General features: G+C 24.6%; 1 protein-coding gene across 1 annotated transcript in view; it reads left to right on the top strand.

Moving 5' to 3' along the window:
- The window catches only part of LOC111621247, a 155,151-nt gene that overhangs the window by 34,406 nt on the left and 96,508 nt on the right, over positions 1–24,237 (top strand). Inside the window, exons 9-21 of the mRNA XM_023363328.1 lie at positions 8,640–8,806; positions 10,268–10,383; positions 10,510–10,613; positions 11,559–11,678; positions 17,116–17,211; positions 17,454–17,584; positions 18,326–18,419; positions 18,492–18,655; positions 19,566–19,841; positions 20,038–20,059; positions 20,627–20,731; positions 22,114–22,275; positions 23,632–23,736. Of these exons, the coding sequence (XP_023219096.1) occupies positions 8,640–8,806; positions 10,268–10,383; positions 10,510–10,613; positions 11,559–11,678; positions 17,116–17,211; positions 17,454–17,584; positions 18,326–18,419; positions 18,492–18,655; positions 19,566–19,841; positions 20,038–20,059; positions 20,627–20,731; positions 22,114–22,275; positions 23,632–23,736 (1,662 nt within the window). The remainder of the gene's footprint in view (positions 1–8,639; positions 8,807–10,267; positions 10,384–10,509; positions 10,614–11,558; positions 11,679–17,115; positions 17,212–17,453; positions 17,585–18,325; positions 18,420–18,491; positions 18,656–19,565; positions 19,842–20,037; positions 20,060–20,626; positions 20,732–22,113; positions 22,276–23,631; positions 23,737–24,237) is intronic.

The raw sequence follows: 24,237 nt of genomic DNA, 5'->3' as shown, positions 1-24,237 counted from the left end.
ATAAAACTTATTCAACAAATAAAAGAATATGATTTTTGTATTTAAAATAATATAATTCAAAATTTTCATACCAACAAAGTCTGAGATTCTATAAAAATTCATAAAAAAACAAAGGAAAAACTCGTTTTTCCTGAATATAAAAGAGATCTTACATAGTCTCAGCAGTGTCTCGTGTAGTAATATTCAAATAAAGTGAAACACAATACCTAAGTCAGATCTATAAATATCTTACAAAGATTGATTTCCTAGATGAGTATACAGGAAATTCCAGTAAATCTTTAATACATACCTCTTTACTAAGGGCATAAAATATTAATTTTGTAATAAAACACTTCATTTTTATGCCAATTTTCCCCAATATTTAATAAAAATTTGCATTAATTTATTTTAAAAAAATTTGTAATGTGCATAGTTAAGATATAAAGTAACAAATTAGTTTCTTCACTCCTCTTTCTAGGTTACATTTATATTATAATTTATCAGTTAAATAATTAAAATATAATTAATAAAAGCTTTATAATTATAATATATTTTTTTCATGCACAGGCTTTAAAATCTTTAAATTATTTTATAAAGAGAGATACTTTGGAGGATGGATGCCTCTCCTTTAATACTCATTTTGTTAATAAGAGCATAGAAAAAATTAATTTTGTAATAAAAATACATGTAAACTTAATTACAATTTATTGTGCAGATGTTTTAAATTTTTTATTTTAATTATTTTATTTTTAAATAATTGTTTTATTACATCATATATTCCAATTTCCTAATTTAATAAAACAAGTTTTTGGCATTGAAGAATTTCCTGCTTGAATTTTCCTTATAAAATATATATAACAATTATATTCTATTTAATAATAATAAAACAATATTTTCAATTACTTTATTTTTATTATTATTATTACTGTATTTTTTTAAATGAAAGGTATAGAACACTATATAAAAATAGAAATTGTTAATGTACATATTTTAATATTGAACATATTATTACTTTGTTAGATTTTTTTTTATTTAAATTTTTTAAAACTAATTTAAATACTTTGTTATATGTTTCTAATATAATTTAGTAAACATTTTTATCACTAGATGGTGCCACTTTAAAGTAGTGCCCTTTTTGAAAGTAACATTATTGTATATTCGAATATCATTGGCGGAATGGAAGCGCCGTATTGGCGAATACGGGACAGCTTCCAAGCAGCCATATTATACGCATTAACGCATGCGCTTTACAGAACACCAACCACACGTGGTTTAGCCGGTGGAAACTACACACCAAAATATCGTATAACGCTTCCAATGATTCTATCCGGGACGGGTCTTGGGCTGTTAGCCTCCTGCCTGCTAGATATTTGGCCTCCCTCGCCCCATTATGTGAATCGCGAGCAGATTTATAACTTAACCCAGCCGATAGGAGTTTACTGGTATGTTTTTATGATAGTTCTGTACAGTTGACAAGAGTTTTAAAAAAATCCATTAAAATATTTGATATATTTATTCTGCTCTCCCATCTTGTATTACTTACAGATTTCAATATTAAACTAATGATATTACGATTTAGTATGTCCCATCTATAAGAGGTTTCCCAGAGCTGATGAACCATTTCTTTCCATCTTTTCCTGTCACAAGTACTTCTCAGATCAGTTTCCATCCAGTCCATGATTTTATCCCCTACCTCTTCCTGAATCTTTTCTTCTATCCTCTCTCTATTAGTCTTCATTAATTGGCTAGAAGATCCCATGGTCAAATGATTAAATGACTAAACATACAAAGTTTCTTTACTTAATGCTGGTCATTAATTGTTTTCTAACATTAAATCAAATATTAAGATGTAAATGCGAATCGGATTTCATCGATTGACTGGTGTCTTATTAACCGAAGAGTACCGCAATTCATAAGTTCAGTAGATGCAAATACATATAAATAACGATGCAAGTAATATTGAGGATGTAGTAAGATTAAATGCAATCTATATTTATTAAGTGAATAGCTAGCAGAGATAAATAAAAACTATTTTCAACCCCATTAAATATAAAAACTTTTATAGAAAGCCAAGCTCAAATTATACTAATAATGATAGAGCTGGAATAACTACTAGACTAGATTCAATGATGCAAACTGAATAAATGTAATTAAGCATTACGAAAACACCAAATCCAGCAAGAAATACAAAAATCTACAAAAGCAAATGTTTTCACTTGTGTTAAACAGTCGTCATCAGGATAAAAGACTAAGCCCACTTAGTCTGGCTCTATTTTATTATAAAATCATCTTTTAAACATCATAAATATAAAAAATTATCTTATTAAAGCAATTTGCCCTAATAAGCACTACTTATATGTAAGTTTCCAATATTCTACTCATTTATCACTTCATTTTTTCTTAGATTCTGTTTAAGGAAGTTAAAATGCATGTTTTGAAATATTATTACTGTGATTAAAATGTCAAAATATTTAAATGAATCTACATCAAATTCTCAAATTTCTCTTTTATTAAAATACTGCTAAAAATATTTATTTGAAATTGTGTTGATTTGCAATTGTTTTTAAACATTCAACAAATATATTACACATTTTTGCGTATATCATTTTCATAAATATTTGCTTAAGAGTTGAATGAAATTTTTATAAGTTAGGAAATAGCAACAATATATAATACTTCTGAAAGCTACTTAACATTATGACTCAAATAATTTAGTAACATGTAAAAATAGAATTTGTGTGATAATTATTTTAAATTTTGCAATAGAGTTGTGTAAACTCAAACTATTTGAAGTATAGGAAAATTCTGTTTATCAGATGTAAACTAAATTGCCAAATAATATCTAAGGATTGATAGAACAAAACCAAACCAAAGTTGGTACATTTAAATCCTGTAGTTGATAATTATTTTACCGTGCTTTTGCCTCTTAGTGAGACCCTTTGGCCTTTGGTTTTTTGAATAAATGAAATGTGTAAAATAAAATATTAATTTTATAGGGGTAGGAATCATTATGTGCTCCTAAGTTTTCTCCAGGCCTGAGGAAAAATTTCCAACTTCTCTTGATGGCCATGGTTATAATGAAATGGAATAGAGCAATTAAAATATCTGTAAAAAATCAATTAATTATGTTAATGCAATTTTATGAAGTACGAATAAGTATAATAAGTGATTCAGATAATATTAAATAAGATTTATCTAGTGGCATTCAAATATCACTATGGTCTAATTGACCTATCAGGAGATTGCCAGGATCTTTAATTAATGAGTCAATGGGTTAACTGAGTAAACATTTTAAATTTTGGACAATAAAATCTTTAATAATTAGTAATAGAAACAAAAAACATTGAATATATTGTACTTAAAACATATATAAATTGAATAAATAACAAATTATAGATAATCTAAATCATAATCTAAAGTGTTGCTATTTATTGAATAAATCTTTGAATAGATCAGAAACTTCACTCCATTCCCTGAATAGTATAGATTAATATGATGTAAAGTTTGAAGGTAAAATTCTTACATGGCTATCAAAAAATAATTTATTTTTCATAATATTAGAATAAATTACACTATATCAAAATGTTTTAATTACATATTAGTTAACAAAGTTTTAAGTTCTGAAATTTATATTTTCTAAAAATATTCCATGTAAATTATAGCATTTTGCAATATATCTGTATAAAGATAAAGTAAGATTAATATAAGCACATTCTGAAGAATTTTAAACATTGTGTTAAGCTTAGAATGAACTTAATTAGAAACTACAAAATTAACTACAGAATTTGGATTAAAATAATTTATCTGTTTAATTATTTGTAGCAAATACAACAGAAATTAATATTTTATTAGCACATAATTGACATATTTGTATATAGCCAGATATACAAATATGTGTGTTTTTGGATGTATCCAATGATTATTTTTTTAAAGCAAAAATGATAAAATACTGAATCAGAATGATTAATCTGCTAGGAATTATATATTTATATTTAAACTACAAAAACAATTTCCAAAATGTTGAGATAATTGAAACAGTTTGGATTGTTACTTGCACATTACAACACAGTGAACAGGAACTGTTAGATGATTTCCTTGACATCTAAATCCTGATTAGATATGTAACTATCCAATTGTCTGCAAACAACTCTATTGAGATAAAAATATCATTCTTTTTATTTCCTAATTACTTTCATTTCTGTTTTAAAACTTTTAAACATATTTTAATAAATTTACTTTTTATTCTAAATGAAAATTACTGGTGATACATCAACAACAAATAAAAATGAGTCTTACTTTAACTATGAGTTAACAATAAGTTTTTATTTGGATCCGAAACCTTATTTGCATAACTGCTGAAAGTTTCAATATGTTATCTGTCATACTATTTATATATAATTACATGTTTATATTAAAATTTCACTAATTGTATACATTTATTTGTTAACAGTTTATGTTATAATGTATTTAATAAAATTCCGAAACAGTGACGACGTGTTTCAGAAAAACAAATTCGTTATTTATTTCTCGCAAAAATTATTTAAAGATATAATTTAATAATTGTAACTATCAAATAATGTTAACATGCTATAAAAAGTCACAGTAGCAAAGGTATTCAAAAATAATTGGCATTGCTTTTAGAGAAGATTGCAGTACAACTTTTTGATTTTTCTTATAGAAGGTCATTTGTATTGTACAAATCAAAGTTTCAAGATTTCCTGATATATTAAAAGTTGGCATATAGCCTATTGATATATGCTAAAAATAATCTCATTTTAATATTATTTTATATTATTCTGATTAGTTTTATTATTAAAATTCTATTATATTCTTTTTTTATCAATTAATTAAAAGCTTGCTTTAGTTAGATGTGTATTTCAATGTTTTGTACATGAATTATTATATAGTTATGCTTTGATGCAAGGGTGCCAACTTTAAGGAACCAGAATCTGTTCAGCCCCTAATAATAATTTAAGTGGTGCCAGGCCCCCAAAATTGAAGGAAAATATATTATAATACCAGTACCAAGTAAACAAAAATTAAATTTATTTAGCAGTTTTTTTTCTTTCTTTTATTACTTCAAATATTTTTAAATTAGAACAAATAAATGAATAATATAAAATTTCTATGATGATTTATTAAAATTTGAAGAATTCAAGAATATTTAAGATCATATAATAGAATTTTAATAACAACATAGACTGTAAAATAATGTTAAAGGAGATTACTTTTAATAGGTTCAAATATGTTGTTACATTGTATCAGAATTTTTTTTTCCATCAGTTTTAATAGGTAATTTTAGCAATTTTTTATCATTACATCATCTGTACAAGCTTAAATATATGTGAAAAAGATATTTGCCTAACCAATATAATTTTGTCTGAAAAAAAATCTTAACATGAATCATTCATTTATTTACAATACAGGTCTGTTTTCATCAAAAGAAGATTATCCTGAACACTAAGTCAGTTGAAGACTTAGCATAAAGGAATTATTTGAATTTTTTATTGATCTATTCATATAAATATTATTAATAAATACAGTTAAACCTCATTAAATGGAAATTTTAAGAGGTTAAAAAAAATTCTGACATTGAGTTACAGTTTTGAGTTAATGCATAGGCTGTGGACATAGTTGTTCCCAATCGGTGCTGTGAATAACCATGGATGGTTTTATCAAAGGTTGAAATGTGTCCAGAAGCAAAGAGTCACTTGGAGGTCCGGGTGGTGTAACTAGACAGTGCACCACACAGTTTTGATTCCCATTCCAGGCTGATTCTTTTCTTCCAGACTGTTCTAAATTATATTAAATTACTATAATTATTAATTTTGACAGGAGATGACATCTAACATCTACCTCTAGTACTCTAGTTATAATTAATAATTAGAAATTAAGTAACATAAAATAGCCCAATCAATTAAAGCTGTCATTTGGTTTATGGGATAATAGATTTGAGTTGTAAATCATTTTGTAACACGTATCATTTTAAACTTTCTTTTATGAATTACAGTATAAGAAAAAGCATATTCACTTGCAGGTTCACCTTGGATGTTGCAGAACTTTAGTTATTCAGAACTTGAATAATTGGGGTTCTTTATTATTTTTGATCAAGAGATGCTAAATAAATTCAATTCTTTATGAGTTACACAGAAATTTGAGAATCAGTAAAAATTGTTTGTGAAGTTTGAAATTATAAATGGAAGCATATGTTTATATTTAAAATTCCAAACATATTATATGTTTTTTTATATCATTTGGGTATCTCATGTACATTTTAATAATGTTTTTTATTGTGGGCATTGCATCTAATACATTCAGAGAGATGTGAGAACTGGATAGATGATTGGATTTTTCTCTAGTTCTTATTTCATAATCCAGAAATAATTTTTGTGTTCTAAAACTTTTGATTTATCTCAACAAATTTGTTTATTCTAGTAGCAATTCAAATAGTATTTTTTCAGTGTGAGATATCTTCAAAACAAGATGTTAGATTGAATTTGGGAAATGAAATGATAAAGTATCAAAGATACTCACATTATATTAATTTCAAATTTCAATTTGTTTTCATTATTGAGAGAATTAATATTAAAGATCACAACTTTCTTCTTGGTTTTAATACAGTACTATGGTATTTAGATATAACAGCTGTGAATTTTTTACTGGTATCAAGAAAAGGTTATGACAAAATTATTATTAGTCTCTTATATAAATTTTATTTTATTACATTTATTAATCTGCTATAAATATATTTTGAGTTTTTTTTTTACATAAAATTTATAAACTTATTACCAAATATAATTTTATTGAGATGGAGCATTAGCAATACCTCTTCTTTATAACTTAAAGAATTAAGTTAGCTCTCAAAATTTTATTAGTTAATTTTGATTAAACTTTCATTTTACATAATATGAGATGAGGAAATTAAAAATGTAATAAAAATTGGGAGTTCATGATTTCATTTTCAAGATACAGGGGGTCAAAGTGAGAATGTCCAAGGTTGTTAGCATGAGTGCATGCAATTTTTTAAAAATTATTTTATATTCAAGTCAATAATAATGTTTTGGTGACTCCTGAAACAATGTTTATTGACTTCCTAGCACTTTGACTCAATTCTTAGTTTATGTTCGGACAGAAAATGAACTGTGCCTAATGATTTTTATATAATGAAATTAGTGTTGCCACCAGGCCGGTTTTTCTGAGATGTCCAAATGATTTAAAAAACATTTTCTGCTTCTGTAAAAAATACATTTGGAATTTTAAATATAAATATATGCTTCCATTTATAATTCCAAACTTCATAAACAATTTCTATTGATTCTCAATTTCTGTGTAACTCATAAAGAACTGAATTTATTTAGCATCTCTTGATAAAAAATAATACAGTTTCAGTTTACATGTTTATAATTTCTATTTTAATTATTTAATTAATATGACAACTCAAGAAATTGAAAGCCCTAAAAAAGAGGAAGCGAACTTTTAAATTTAAGAAAGATTGGCTGACACAAAATGAATTTCAAAAATGGTTATGACCTGTTATAGACGGTGTTGTCAATTTTTATAAATTTCTGACCCTGTCTGGGTCAGCAATTTTGAAAACGTGGCAATGCTAAATGAAATGATGAATAAAAGTTTATTAAGTAGTAGTGTGGCATATTATGTTATTGAATTTTAAAATAGATAAAACAATCAATACATTTATTTGATGCATTTAGAATATCTTTTTATATAAATACTAAATATGCATAAAATAACATAAGGTATGATATGCTAAAATATACAAGATTCTCAAAAATATCTTTATTTTATTTATTGAATTAAAAACATCATCTTAAACCATTATTTTTTAGTTCTAGCTCATATGATTTCTTATTATTTAGTATATTTAATGCTAGGTGCTCAAAATGTTGTTACATTCAATAACCATACCATGATAGAAACCTTAAATTGCAGTAATATTTTTAATTTTTGAATGTTTTTGGTTTGTTTTTTATCCTTCTTCAGGATATTACATTCATTATCCATTTGTCAATGAGAAATTAATTTATAGATATCAAATATATTGCTGTGCTGATAGCAAAACTGTTTATTTCCATTTGAAGTTCTTAAAATATTGCTGGTTTTATATATTTTTACTATGTTCTAGCGATTATTAAGCAACTATTTTTAAATGTATGTACTATTTTTTTTTAATCTTTTCAATTTGAATTTGTATCTATTGTCTGTTGTCATTTTTAGACTTGATATCATCTCAGAATCAAATTTTGTTTGTCTGTCACCCTTTGTTTTTCTTGTATATCTAGATTGAGGAAAAGATGTTGCAATATTGTCTGTTGTGAGAGCTTGAAACATAACATATAGAAAGATTTAAAAGATTTCTATATTGTATTAAAATATATATATATATATATATTTTAATACAATATATATATATATATTTTAATACAATATATACAATATTTTAATACAATACAATGTATATATTTATATACAGATATTTTGAGTTTATCTTGGATAATTGTTAAATCAATATAGAATAGTTGGTAGTTATTAGTTGCTATGGTTGAATTTTTAACTGCATTAGACTTTTTATTTTGGTTTTTGCATTAATGTTAATTTTGTTTTTTAATAATGATTAAATCAGTTAATATTTTTGTTTTCAGATATCCGATATCATTACTGGACAGTCCAATGAAAATCTATCTGCTCGTGAGGTATTGTTAAGATGGGCACAACGAACAACTGATTGTTATCCTAGTGTTAAAGTCACAGATTTTACAACCAGTTGGAAAGATGGTTTAGCATTTAATGCAATTATTCATAGAAACAGGTGAGTAATTTCTCAAAGTATTATTTATAAGAAATTAAATACTGTTTTAAAATTACACATTAACATGATAATAGAAAACTTTACATTGTATACTATGTATTTGTAACACAAATATGATGTTAAAAGCTTTTACACAAATTAACATTTAATCAATCAATTTTCCTTACAAGCATAGATTAAATGATTTGACTGTTATTTTTTTTATTCCAATTTTAAGACAAGATAGTTTTTAAGAAAGATTGAATTGCATATTTTAACCAACTTTTTTATTTCAAACTATCATAAAACATTTCACAATCAAAAAGTTTTATTAGTAGATTGAAAAATCAAAAATTTGTTTAATTTCTGTTTGGATTAACAATTCTTTAATACACTATTTGGATCACTTTAGTTGAATTTATTTAAATTTTTTCAATAATAAGTTTCAATAAAAAGTTTATATATACTTATCATAATCAATAAACAAAAATAAAAACACTCTATTGGTGTTACTGGTAATGCCAATAGACAGTTTTTATTACTTTCTCAGCTGTTATAATAGAGGGAAAGTATGGCAATCAGTCAAAAAATGACCCCCGAGATTTTCAATTTTTGCACTTAGACACTTTGAAACATCGAGAAATGCAAAAAAATTTGGGAGTAATTTCTGTATGTATGGATGTTTGTGTGTATGGGGAGCACAGTTTTGTTTACCCTGTTTGAAGCTTAATAACTCCTGTGTTTTTTGTCAAAAATTTCAGAAACTTTTAAGGGAGCTTTGTTTATTAAGATGATTGCTCTCCTTTCCCTCCCAGTTTTTCTCTCCCTCCCACCCCCACCCCATTCCCTTCCCCCTATCCTTCTCTCATCCTCTCTATTACCCCCTTTCTTAGTGGCAACACTCCTGGGTATGCCATTTCTTTCACTAACTATCACTATTAAGGTGATTGATTGGTGGTTAAAAGTTGAGGGGGTGGGAGATAATAGGTGTTGTGTGTATCTCCAGTAGGGTCAAGCTTAATGACGATTTTACTCATTATTAGCATTTACAATTTTTTATAAAACTTGTTGGGCAACTTGTTGCTGGTTTATAGTAAGTGGAATCACTTGTTTTTATTTTATTACTTATCATAATCAATGTAGGGTACCTTAAGTATTATTTAAATTTCATACAATACATTGATTAGAACTTATGTAATATGCAAAATTTGTTATATAATAAGATATATTGATTAGAAATAAATTTATTAACTTCCTGTAAATGAGAAACAACAAATTTTGTTATTGTTGTAAATTTTTAAAATTATAATACATGCTTTAGTTTATCATTACAATTTTAATACATATCTTTGTATATTGTTTGACAAATAATATACAAAGAAGTTTGGTTCAACTATTTAAAATATTTAAATAAAGTTATAATTACTATTAGTAAGTTATATATACTTATGTCTATTATAATTATCCAAATTTTATTTTAAGGCCAGAGTTAATAGAATTCAGATCACTTCAAGGCAAATCTCCCAGAGAGAATCTTGAATTAGCTTTTTCTATTGCTGAAAAAGAATTTGGTGTTACGAGGCTTCTTGATCCTGAAGGTAATTATGAAATAATAATTTGTATAAATTTTAATTTTATAATGTTCAGATTAATTGTAATATTTATTTATGACATTTATCCTATTCTCTCTTACTTTTTAATATATTTATATTTGAAAATTGCAGATGTTGACACTCCAGAACCAGATGAAAAATCTCTCATCACATATATATCTTCCCTATATGATATTTTTTCAGAACCACCACCTCTTAATCCATATGCGGATGAAGTAAGAGTTATTATAATTTATATTTATATTTTTATTAGTTACAGGAAATTCCTGTTAATTCAAACTTGGATAGTTTGAAATCATGTTAGTTCATAACTGTACTTTTGTCTTACCTGGGTATATAGAGATTTACACATTAAGGAATTCAGTTAGTTCAAAATATGGCTACTTCAAAATTTGAAGTGAAAATTCTGTCTGAATTGTGGTATTCCTACATTAACTCATTTATTTAGATTGAAGTGACTCTGTACTGTAAGAGAACAATAGACCAAAAACAACTCTAACCTGGTCAGTATAGCTTTGTTTTTACAGTAACACATTTTCGGTTGCCACCCATGGATCTACCTTTTTTTCTCTTATTTCATGAAATATGTCTGGTTTTCGGGATTTCAAGATTTGGCTACAAGTAACAGATTGAGATATTTGTAGGGCTCTAGGCTGCTACATTTGGGCTACTTACTACTATTTGGGCCACTTCAAAAATAATTTGGGCTACATTTTGAGAAATCTGCTTTATTTTTTTTTATAAAACCCATCTGGTGACCTGTGAAATTCTCACTGGACACTTGCTGCTTACCTTTTATATTATTATTATTAATTAATGAAAATAATGTTCTGTATAAGTAGCCATACTCTGTTTGCTTAATTACATCAGTTACGTGGCACTTGGCATATTGTACAGAAGTAAATCTCTGATAATTTGAAGTCGTGATTATTTCATCCCTTGAATTTTGAACTAACAAGGATTTCCTGTATTTTTTATAGTATTACAATATAAATACAAAGATAATAATATTACAAAGATAATAAGATTTAAAAATAATTAATTAACGATAATTATATTCAATTATGAAAAAGCAAATTTTGTGAACATTTAATGAATTATTGTATATTAATTATCAATATAATAATTATGTGAGATTAATATAAATATTTAATTTTTAGGAAAAATTTCATAAGATAACAGAATATAAAGAAATGGCAAATGTTTTGTACATTTGGATACAAGAATCTACAATAATGCTCCAGAATCGCAATTTTCCAAATTCACTCATGGATATGAAGGTAAGATAAGAAATTTAACATTTTAACAGTTTTAAAATTCCATTTTAAATATTAATTACAAAATTCTTTTAGTGTCGAGTGTAAATGTTTTTATTTACACTCATTACATATTATTGTATAAAATTTTTCAATATAAACACATTTTGATTTTTATAGGGTAAAAGAAACACCAAAAAAAATTAAAAGAGTGTCTTCATGATTTGTCCTCTTCACACACCTCAGGTACACAACTAAGTCAAGTGGTGGCGTTGACCTTAATTTGCAGATTCTTCTTTGCCTACTTATGTAGAACTTATTAAAATCATACCTCTGGTGGTAGCAGGATGTAAAAATTTACTTGTGTGCCACCACTAGAGGGATGGTTTTAAGAAGTTTTACATAATGAGACGGAGAAGAGCATCCAAATAAAAACTAACTTTGACATTTGATTTGTTCTCTTCCTGAGTTATGTGAAAAAAACAAATTATGAAGATTCTCTTTTAATTTGTTGGAATGTTTCTTCTATCCTAGAGAACTTTTTAATCATATATTTGTCTGAGATTTTACCAATAGCACATTCTTATTTATTTCAGTAATTATTAAGTCCACGAAAGAAAATATGTAATTGATTGTTATTTCTCAAATAAGCTCTAGTCTTAATCTTTTCAAAGTGCTGAACATTTTTATGGATTATCTTTAATAGAAATAAAATCTTTACATGCAATATAAAAATGACATAGCAAAATTAATTACATTTAAGTTTCAAATTCTGGATTAGTAGAAGTTATTTTGGGAATATGAGTCATTAATTTATTTGGGNCTTTTTTTTTTTTCGTTCTTTTTTCTTTTAACCACTCTCTGCTACCATGTTAAGACAAAAAATGAAGCATTACCTTTCGTTTTCTTTTGTTCTTTTATTACTTAACTTTACTGACTAGCGGAACTTATTTTACAACATTTCAAATTGACGAACCTCTGACGACAGAACACTTTTGCCAGTGTTGCCAGATATAGCTGTACAATAATTAACAATATAAATGTACAATAATTAACAAATATAATTCATTGAGCAGACAAAAAGAGACAGCTAAAAAATATTAGTAATAGTTTTGGACAAAAAGTATCTGCTCCATAGCCAATGATTGCTTTAAATACTTGGGATATAAATTTGCCATTTTTAATAAAATATATAAAATCTGTTTTTAATAAAAACAGATTTATAGCTCAAGAATTTAAGGTATCATTTGACTATGTATCTATATATATATATATATATATATATCTGGCTTTGAGTTGCTTAATATATTTATAAGTATCTGCTATGTAGAAAATGCCATTTTTAAGGAACAAACATGTTTTTTATAGGTATTCTTCCTTTTACTAAGTCATATATAGGCTACATTACTTGTAATTAAAATACACTTTCTTAATCTCATGTAAGATTAATTTAATTTTATGTACAGAATAATAATTATTTCCATAACATTAATTCTACATCATATTTATGAAAAACTTGAGTCTTAATTTCTTCAATTATAAATAATAATCAATAAATAGATTAAACTTATGTATACAGAATATAAACACAAACAGGTGGACATGATTATTGTTAATTTTTAAATTAACTATAATCATTAAAAATAATCACAAAAATAAATTAACAGTCAGGATACAAGTTGGGATAAGTATGAGATAACATAATTGATTAATATTTGTATCATAACAGGAAATAATATGAAGTCAAATACATTTTTTTCTGTTTGCTTTTTTTTTATTATTTTTATAGAATGTAAAATTATAATATGTAAAATTTTACATACTATAATTTAATTTAAATATCAATTATTATTCCTGAAAATTAGTTTTGGTTGTTTAGTAAATATTTTTATCTTATATCACTATAAAATATATAATTTTATATATTAAGAAAGAGGATTTACTAATTCATATCTTAGAAACATTGTGTATCTGAATCCATTTCATCTGATATATTTTATCTAAATCCAAAGTTAATAATATACTCTTTTAATTTCATATAGTCAGAATTTGTTAATGCTTAAATTTTTTATCATTTATTCTCATTAATTTTTGAATGCAGAATTTAAATATCAGTAGTAATATATCTGATTGAAATTACAATTTATTTCAACAGTCAAAAAAATTGAATANTGTTAAAATTTTATGTTTAAATCATTATATACATTACATTACATTTCATTTATCTAAATGGAATATAAAATTATGTATTGATCTTATCATATTTTTTAAACATATATATTTTTTGAAATGCAAAAGCATTATTGAAAAATTATGGAAATAACTAATTTAATACAGTATAATAAAAATTCAAAACTTTTTAATAATTCTATTTCAGATTTATTTTTTTAAGTATTCAATAGGAATCAAAATTTTATTTTTATTCATCAATTTATTAATAATTTCTAAAAAAATTTTAAAAAAATTATAGATTAATTGTTTGAAACTTTAAATTTATTTTAACATTATTATAAATATAAGTAACACAGAATAGATTTAAAAAATTGAAATAACAGTCTTAATACAATTTCATGTTTCCTTAAATACATTATTTAATATATAAATTTAAATATGTGTGTTTATATACATGTAAATATAATTTTGTTTTTATATTTTATAGAATCATCTAAATGAAATTTCCTGTGGAAATGATCTTAACAGTATCCAAACCTGTTTAGACCAACTTAAAAATGAACAAAGAATACTGGACCAATATAAGAAGAAACTTGATCAATGCAGAGCCCAAAAAGTAATAAATTATTAATTTAAATGTTTTTTTCCCCAAAATGTCAGCTAAATTAATTGTTAGATGACATTTCTTATTCTAAAAATTTATTTCTGTGTAATAAAAAGAGGTTTAAAAAAAGTTTCAAAAAATATAATTAGGGACAATTCAGTTAATTTATTTGAATAACTTATTAAACTTTAAAAAGTGAATATATATTTGTAAAAATTAAATTTTAAACTAAGGAAGAAAATACAACTTAATTAATTAATATCCATTTTTTGAATCCAGATTTTTAAAACTTCACTAAATGTACGAATAATAATAAATATTTAATTTTTAGGAAAAATTTCATAAGATAACAGAATATAAAGAAATGGCAAATGTTTTGTACATTTGGATACAAGAATCTACAATAATGCTCCAGAATCGCAATTTTCCAAATTCACTCATGGATATGAAGGTAAGATAAGAAATTTAACATTTTAACAGTTTTAAAATTCCATTTTAAATATTAATTACAAAATTCTTTTAGTGTCGAGTGTAAATGTTTTTATTTACACTCATTACATATTATTGTATAAAATTTTTCAATATAAACACATTTTGATTTTTATAGGGTAAAAGAAACACCAAAAAAAATTAAAAGAGTGTCTTCATGATTTGTCCTCTTCACACACCTCAGGTACACAACTAAGTCAAGTGGTGGCGTTGACCTTAATTTGCAGATTCTTCTTTGCCTACTTATGTAGAACTTATTAAAATCATACCTCTGGTGGTAGCAGGATGTAAAAATTTACTTGTGTGCCACCACTAGAGGGATGGTTTTAAGAAGTTTTACATAATGAGACGGAGAAGAGCATCCAAATAAAAACTAACTTTGACATTTGATTTGTTCTCTTCCTGAGTTATGTGAAAAAAACAAATTATGAAGATTCTCTTTTAATTTGTTGGAATGTTTCTTCTATCCTAGAGAACTTTTTAATCATATATTTGTCTGAGATTTTACCAATAGCACATTCTTATTTATTTCAGTAATTATTAAGTCCACGAAAGAAAATATGTAATTGATTGTTATTTCTCAAATAAGCTCTAGTCTTAATCTTTTCAAAGTGCTGAACATTTTTATGGATTATCTTTAATAGAAATAAAATCTTTACATGCAATATAAAAATGACATAGCAAAATTAATTACATTTAAGTTTCAAATTCTGGATTAGTAGAAGTTATTTTGGGAATATGAGTCATTAATTTATTTGGGATTTATTTGCATATTATAAAAATGGTATATAAATCTCAAAAAGTAAATATTTAAGAAGTGCTGTTTAATTATTGTTTGATAAATCAACCTTAATAGAAAGAAATAAAATCTATATAGATCTCATAAAGCAAAAAAGAAACAATGATTTTTCTGAAATTCTTTTAAGAAAAAAAAGTTTAAAAGCTTGATTAGTTGTTTTACAGAAGTATTTTTCTGTGGCTAGTCCATGGACTGATGCCAGTCTACAAAACAATTTCACCAGTCCACAGAAAAATATTTGACCATACTGACACTGACACAATTGTTTATGGGTGACATTTAAATTGTAATATAGAGTTATTGTACATACTTTGTTATATACAGTAATAACTCTACATAAGGTTTAATTATAGAAAGATAATTACTGACATTGGGGTTTAGAAAACTTTACATAAGCACATATAAGCAAAATAAATAATCATAATTTATAGTTACATATGATTCCTGGTCCATGATGAGAAGAAGGTTAAGAAACGCTGTTTTATAGGATAGCTATAATTCAATATTATTTTACTTTCTGAGATAATTCAAATATTAGATTATTTCCAACTAATTATCTTATATCTGTACGATCATTTGTATTCTATTGTAACAGTTTTTATTTTATATTTGAAGGAGTTAGTTTATAATTTTTTAAACTAAGAAATGTCATTACTGTCACAATTTTACTTATTAAAACTTTCACATGATTCCTCTGCATTTAATATCTAACAAGAAAATAATATTACATTTGTTATTTTTAATTAACACTATAATTGAAACCTGTTACTGGTGTTCCTTGTGAAAAACATAGTCTATCACAAATGTTTTTGAAGTTTTGAATAGTTCTTCCTTGGGTAAAATCCAATGGAATGCTTCAAAATAGAACATAAATATTTGAAATTAAATCGAATGCCCATGTGATTAAATCTGTTGCTCTGGGCATGCGTACTTGTGTGTGAGTGGGTGGTAATCAAAGTTCATCGTATATGAGGGTCTGCCATATATGAAAAGAGGAGCTTAATTTATTGGTAGCCTGGCAGGCTCTCATATATGACAAGCTTTGATTACCACCACCCCTGCACGAGCACGCATGCCCGGCGCAACGGATTTAATCACATGGGCATTTGATTTTATTTCAAATATTTACGTTCTATTTTGAAGTGTTTCATCAGATTTTACCCGAGGAAGAACTATTCGAAAGTTCAAAAACGTTTGTGATAAACTGTGTTTTTCACAAGGAACATCAGTAACAGGTTCCAGTTATAGTGTTGATTTCATTCCTGATGTTAAGGTGATGTTGAACTTATTTATTTTTAATTACAGTTATGATTTTATATTGGTATTCTATTTTTAATTAATATAACATATTGATTTTAAATGATTTTAAAGTCTAATTAAAAAATAAATTTTTGCAGGCATTACTTTCAGAATGTAGTAGGTTTCGGTCAGAAGATGTTCCTCCGAAATTACGTGATAAGCAACGCATTGGACACTTGCATCGTGAAATACAGGTTAATATCATTTTAAAATATAATATGACTTTATAATTTATCATGTTTGTGTTGAACATTTATCATTAATTAAAATTCCTTATGCTTAATTAAATTGTATATTAAATTATGTATGTCATTTTTTGTGTTATTATATCCTAATTTATAATTATTATATAATGCTAATTTTTTCATTTATATAATATCTTATTTTTAAGAAACTAATCCTATTATATAATAATATTGAAGCTATTTAATTTCAGAAAATATTTAAAGAAATTCATTCAATACAAATTGAAGATTCATTAAAATTTGATAATATTGAACATTTATGGAATAAAATGATTATTGCACATCAAGAGCGAGATCAAGCAATTCGTGCAGAAATTACTAGGTAATATATACAGTACTTTTATTTATAAATAAAAATGGCTATATGATATTAATAAATATAGCCATATATATATATATATATATATATATATATATGGCTATATTTATTAATATCATATAGCCATTTTTATTTATAAATAAAAGTACNTATCATATATATATATGATAATTTAATTAAATTATCATATATATATATATATGATAATTTAATTATTCTGCATTCCTACAATTTAGTATTGAATTAATATTCAAAACAAAAATGATGACATAAATGCATAGAAAATATGTATAAATAATTAACTTATTGGTCTAAAAACAGTAATTTATAGAGCCAAATATATTCATAGAAAGTTTTTAAGAATAAATATAATTTCATTATAAAGAATGAATTAAAAAATTATGCTTTATCTGTGAAAATAATATTACAATATAATTTATCTTTTAATATTTATTGGGAAAATTGCTAACTAGAAAAATGACAGATGAGCTTTACTCATAAAATGACTTTTGTACAGTTTAAAATTATTGGCTTTAAATAAATTTATAGTTTCACACAATATGAATACAAAATTTTAAAATGAATTTAATCTTTTTAAAGTATAACACTTCCTGGTTAATATCATTAACTAGTAATTAAGACTGCAAATAAATAAATTAAAAATTTTTGTGTAATATATATAATTTTTTAGTTTTATTTTCTATTATTATAATATAAAATTTATCAAATAAAACAATTTTGCAGGTTAGAAAAATTACAACGTCTTTCAGAAAAAATTCAACGTGATATTAAAAAATGTCAAACTAAATTAAATGAAGTTGAGAAAAGGATTCCTGAGGTACTTGAAATATTATTTAAAGTAATAAAATAAATAAATTGTTATTCTGATTTTATAATTTCTTGCTTTCAGGAAGAGAAAAAACTTAATCGTTTACATCCTATGGATGCTAAAAACTTATGTGATCACATTGAAGCTGAACTAAAAATATTAGAAGAAAATATGAAATCCATATTAAAAGATGTAAAAACTCTTTTTGAGAATGACCATCCTCAAGCTCCTGAACTTCAACAGAGGTATAATTATTGTTGATATTTCTGTTTTAGAATAAAAATATTTAATCTATAAAACAAAAATAGATATTGAATCATACAACTATCCTTCTCAATGATAAAATTAATTTATGCATTTATTTTTTAAATTTAGTATTGTTTTGTTAAATGTCATAATCAAATTAAGCCTATATTATATGTATCATATATTACTTACTATGAATATCTGGACAGCCACTGATTTACAAACAATTATTTGCTAGAAATTAGTAATGAAATATGAAATCTTTAATCTGTATTCTCTAATCCTAATGAAATATTTTCCTGTAACACTTTGTATGTTTTCTTTTATTGGTCTTTCAAAATAATGACTATTCAGTTTTATCATTTATATGATATGTTCTTCTATATACTTGAAAATACAGTTTATCTTACAGGTTTTCAATGGAATTAAATTCTGTGCTCTAAACTAGTTAATAAACTTTTTGATGTTTATATTTTAAAATTAGATTATTACACCACAAGCATAACACAGGTTATTGTCCTATTAAACAAGATATGGGCTATTCATAAAGTAGTGCCACAATATATAGATAATACATGATTGCGCTGGATATTCAGGCAGACCTTGATATTTGTAGTTTCGTTGTAATCAAGCAATGATTCAAGATCAAAACCATGAAAAACAACCCTAGATCATTATATGTTTGATATTATGCTATTAAATACATACTCCATATATTTTTTAAATCTTTTGTGCTGATTAAATTGTGCATGAATTTGTTAAAATTTATTTCTTATTTTAATATTATAGTTCTATTTTTATCTTTCTAATATTAATATTAAATTTAATTCTAAATCTCAAATAAAATAAAAGTTTTTTTAATGTTTTAAAGAATAAAACTAAATTTATGATATTTTAAAAATTTATTAGAACACAAGAATTACATGAACAGTGGGTTAGTATTCGTCTTATTTTCCAAACGCAGCTACTCCAGCCTTTATCCACACGTTCCTTTAAAGTAGAAGAACGTAAAATTACCAAACAAAGACATGTTGTTTCAGAACAAAGAGTGGTTGAAACAACGAAATCTCTTCAAATTCTTCAAGATACTGTTGATGTAATGAACAGCAAATTGGTAATTATTTTTTTCTGTTATAAATTGACAGTTATTTTAACATTAACTAAACAATTGATAAGTCAAATATAGTAAATTTTTTTATTGACTGCTTAAATATGTAGTATTAATTTTAATTTTAATTTTTTTATTATTGATAGATTTATGATAATACATAAAAGTGTTTCATTGAAAATTTAATGATTAAAAAATTAAATAAATATGCAGATCTGTAACTCTTGCACCAATTATTCACTGCTGTTCATCCTAAACAAAGTTCATCATAAGCGTGCTTCATTTGTCTATAGATGTCAGCACTCCTATTCCTTTTGGCCACTAATAGCGGAACACTTCCATCATATCTAACTTCACATTAATCTGCAAATTACTGGAGATAAAATCTATTCTTGCTGATACTTAATGCAACCCATGCTTTGCTTATGCTGAGCTTACCCAGCTGTAAAGTGCCCCACAAATTGCTACTTTGCACGATGAAATATGACACATGCACTTTTCATTTGGGCAATCCTTATATACAATTGATCTAAGCTTCTAAATTGCATCAGATGAATATTAAGGAAAAAGAAATTAATTGAAAACACTCAAAATTTATTTCTAAAATTAACTGTTAAAATTTTATGTTTAAATCATTATATACANTATTATTTTATAGTGTTATGTATGGAGAAACTATAATTCAACTAATATAAATTTAAAATATGATTAGTTAACTTTGGAGATAAAGAAGAGAAAATAATATAAACTATGAAAGTAGCCAAAAGAATTTATTAACCAATTAAATATATTTTCATATAATATTAGATAATACCAATTTTATGATTTAATTTAAATACATTTATGGAATTATTTTTACTAGGTTTTAACAACTGAACTTGAAAAACGGGAATTACAATTTAATGATATACAGAGGAAAGGAGAAACATTACTTGCACAAGATCATCAAGCTTCCAAAACTATTAAGGTATAACTGAATAAGATAAAAATAATTTTAAGTTAAATATTTGATTAATGTATTTAGTTATTGAAAACATGTTTGTGAAATTATATTATGAATGAAATTTCATATATATATATAACACAGTATTTGAGATTTTTAAGATTTGTCATATATTAATTTTATGTGGCAGCACATAATGCAAATGCCATGAAAAACAACATCCCTGATAAAAAATAATTTGGATATTACTAAATTCATTATATCAAAAATCACACTAAAATTAATAAATAATTTCAATTGATAGGCATTAAAAATTTTTACAATTATCATTTAGTTTATTTATAAATTATTGACATTTACATTGAATTGTTAAACAAATTCTTTCACCAAATAAAATTAAGTTAAGTGTAATATTTATCTTCAAAATTATTTACATCAATAAAAAATATTGCTGTATATTACTTCTATTCTGTATTAAACAGTTTAAGAACTCTGATTAATTTTATAATATGAAATACAGTAAGTTGGAATAATAGTTTTTTAAAATTATGTTTAAACATCAATTTTTCTTTTATTATCAAATCTTAATTTTAGACATTTTATGTTTTAGTTATCATTATGAATAATCAAATACCAACTTCATAAAATTCATATTAGTGTATATTTAAAGATATCTTCAATATAAATGTGTAGAAATATAAAGTCCTTTCCAAGATAGATATCTCAATTCCTAGAATATCTTAGCTTAATTATAAGCAATTTATTTCTCAGGTCGTCATTAAATCTTTTTCTTTGATTTAAATATTAATGCAGAATAAAGTGTAAATATGGTATATGTTGGTATATGTTATTTTCTCTTGCTGTATAATAATATTTGAAGGTAGATTTTATATAATTACAAAAAAAAATAACAAATTATATTTATCTGTAGAAGAATTCAACATGTAATAACTGTATTGAAACTGTTGAAGAAATAATATTAAAAGAACAAAGCTACAATTTTTTCTCAAATACTAAACGGAATAATTAAAGAAAATTTATTATCAAAATTATTACAAAAGTTTGCTTCTAGCCCTTGGTGTAATTATATTAATTAAATTATCAACAACCATTAGGCAGATAATTTTCATTTCCATACTTATGTAGTCATTTTTTTGTTTATTAAAAAGTTAATACCAACTGATGACGGACTATTTTCTGACAGAAAATAGTCCGAAATGCATTTTGGGTTTTTTCGTTTCTTAATACTTATGTACTCATTTCTGTGTTTATTAAACATTTTCACTTTGATTCCTGAGAAGTTGTGCCCATCATTGGTCTGATGAGCCCTCACTATTATCTGCCTCACAGTTGTTGATAATTTAATTAATAAAATTTTACTATATTTATTTTATTTTTAATTGTAGATTGTATATGAGAGAAGATTAGTTGAAATGACATCACTTTTGGAATTTGCACAATTAGTAAACAATGAACTGAAATGGATTAGCGAAAAGGAAAAAACTGAAATTAATAGAGATTGGTCTGCTAAAAATCTAAATATTGTACAAACAGAACAGCATTTAGAGGTAAGTTTAAAATATATATTTAATTTTTAAAGCTATTTTCTTTTTATCTATTAAGCGGGAAAAATTATGATATAATAGCCATGTAATACAAGTAAAATTACTAATAAAACTTATATATAAAAATTTTGTGCTTTGTACAAATAAAATAACACCAGTAATAGGCAGCAAATAATAAATATACTTTACTAAATAGCAAACATAACAAAACATTTTCAACGATTTTAAATCATCATCATCAGGTTGAAAAGCAGTGAAACATATATATGAAAATTTGAACATTCATTTCATTTTTCGAATTTTCGTATACCGGCGTATATTCGATTGCTTTTCACCCTAATGATGATGATTTAAAATCGTCAAAATATTTGTTTTTGTTTTTTTTTTACTTAGTAAAGTATATTATTTGCTGAATATTACCTGTGTTGTTTCACTATTTGTACTTAGTTAAACCCATTTTCAAGTGCTGCATAGTTATCATTTCTTTTGGAAACATAACTGCAATTGAGTTTATATTTGTTAAATTAATAAATAAATGTTATTAATACTTTAAATTAATGACTCTAAAACTATAGTCTGGACAGTCTTTCCAATCCTGTCTGTATGACACTAACTTTATAGGAAAACAATTCTCTATGTTATTGTAATATATATTCTCATTTTCAAAAACATTCTAGCAATTTATGTGTGGAAAATATATTTGGGTTGCAATTTCAAAATTTGTAGATCTATAAATTCTCACTTTCTTTCCTTAATCTTGAGAAAGAAGTTAGATAGATGAAATCCAAGACCAGATGTGAAAAGCTTAGGGGCAGGAGGACCCGATTAACTGTATATGAACTTCCGGTGCAAACTGGAAGTCATGTTATTTCAATTCAAAAATTTTCCTTTATAAGGAGTTAGATAGATGATGGCATGACTGTTGTTAACAGGAAAAGTTTGATGTACAGGGGCAAGACATTACTAATTTGAAGTGGAGAGCATATAATTTAAATTAAATAAATTTAAAAAATATGATTAAAAATTGCAACACAGCATTGTCACGATGTCACAATAAATAATTGCTCATTCTAATATATATTTAATTTACAAATCTTTTGGATATTCATTTTCTCATTATGTCAGAAGTATATATTTATTATTATTATTTTATAGTGTTATGTATGGAGAAACTATAATTCAACTAATATAAATTTAAAATATGATTAGTTAACTTTGGAGATAAAGAAGAGAAAATAATATAAACTATGAAAGTAGCCAAAAGAATTTATTAACCAATTAAATATATTTTCATATAATATTAGATAATACCAATTTTATGATTTAATTTAAATACATTTATGGAATTATTTTTACTAGGTTTTAACAACTGAACTTGAAAAACGGGAATTACAATTTAATGATATACAGAGGAAAGGAGAAACATTACTTGCACAAGATCATCAAGCTTCCAAAACTATTAAGGTATAACTGAATAAGATAAAAATAATTTTAAGTTAAATATTTGATTAATGTATTTAGTTATTGAAAACATGTTTGTGAAATTATATTATGAATGAAATTTCATATATATATATAACACAGTATTTGAGATTTTTAAGATTTGTCATATATTAATTTTATGTGGCAGCACATAATGCAAATGCCATGAAAAACAACATCCCTGATAAAAAATAATTTGGATATTACTAAATTCATTATATCAAAAATCACACTAAAATTAATAAATAATTTCAATTGATAGGCATTAAAAATTTTTACAATTATCATTTAGTTTATTTATAAATTATTGACATTTACATTGAATTGTTAAACAAATTCTTTCACCAAATAAAATTAAGTTAAGTGTAATATTTATCTTCAAAATTATTTACATCAATAAAAAATATTGCTGTATATTACTTCTATTCTGTATTAAACAGTTTAAGAACTCTGATTAATTTTATAATATGAAATACAGTAAGT

The sequence above is a fragment of the Centruroides sculpturatus genome, unplaced genomic scaffold, assembly GCF_000671375.1.
Source record: "Centruroides sculpturatus isolate CEXI.00-Female unplaced genomic scaffold, Cexi_2.0 scaffold283, whole genome shotgun sequence".
Taxonomy (NCBI): domain Eukaryota; kingdom Metazoa; phylum Arthropoda; class Arachnida; order Scorpiones; family Buthidae; genus Centruroides; species Centruroides sculpturatus.
Note: the sequence above shows the minus strand (reverse complement) of the source record. Positions and strands in the feature narration are given on the sequence as shown.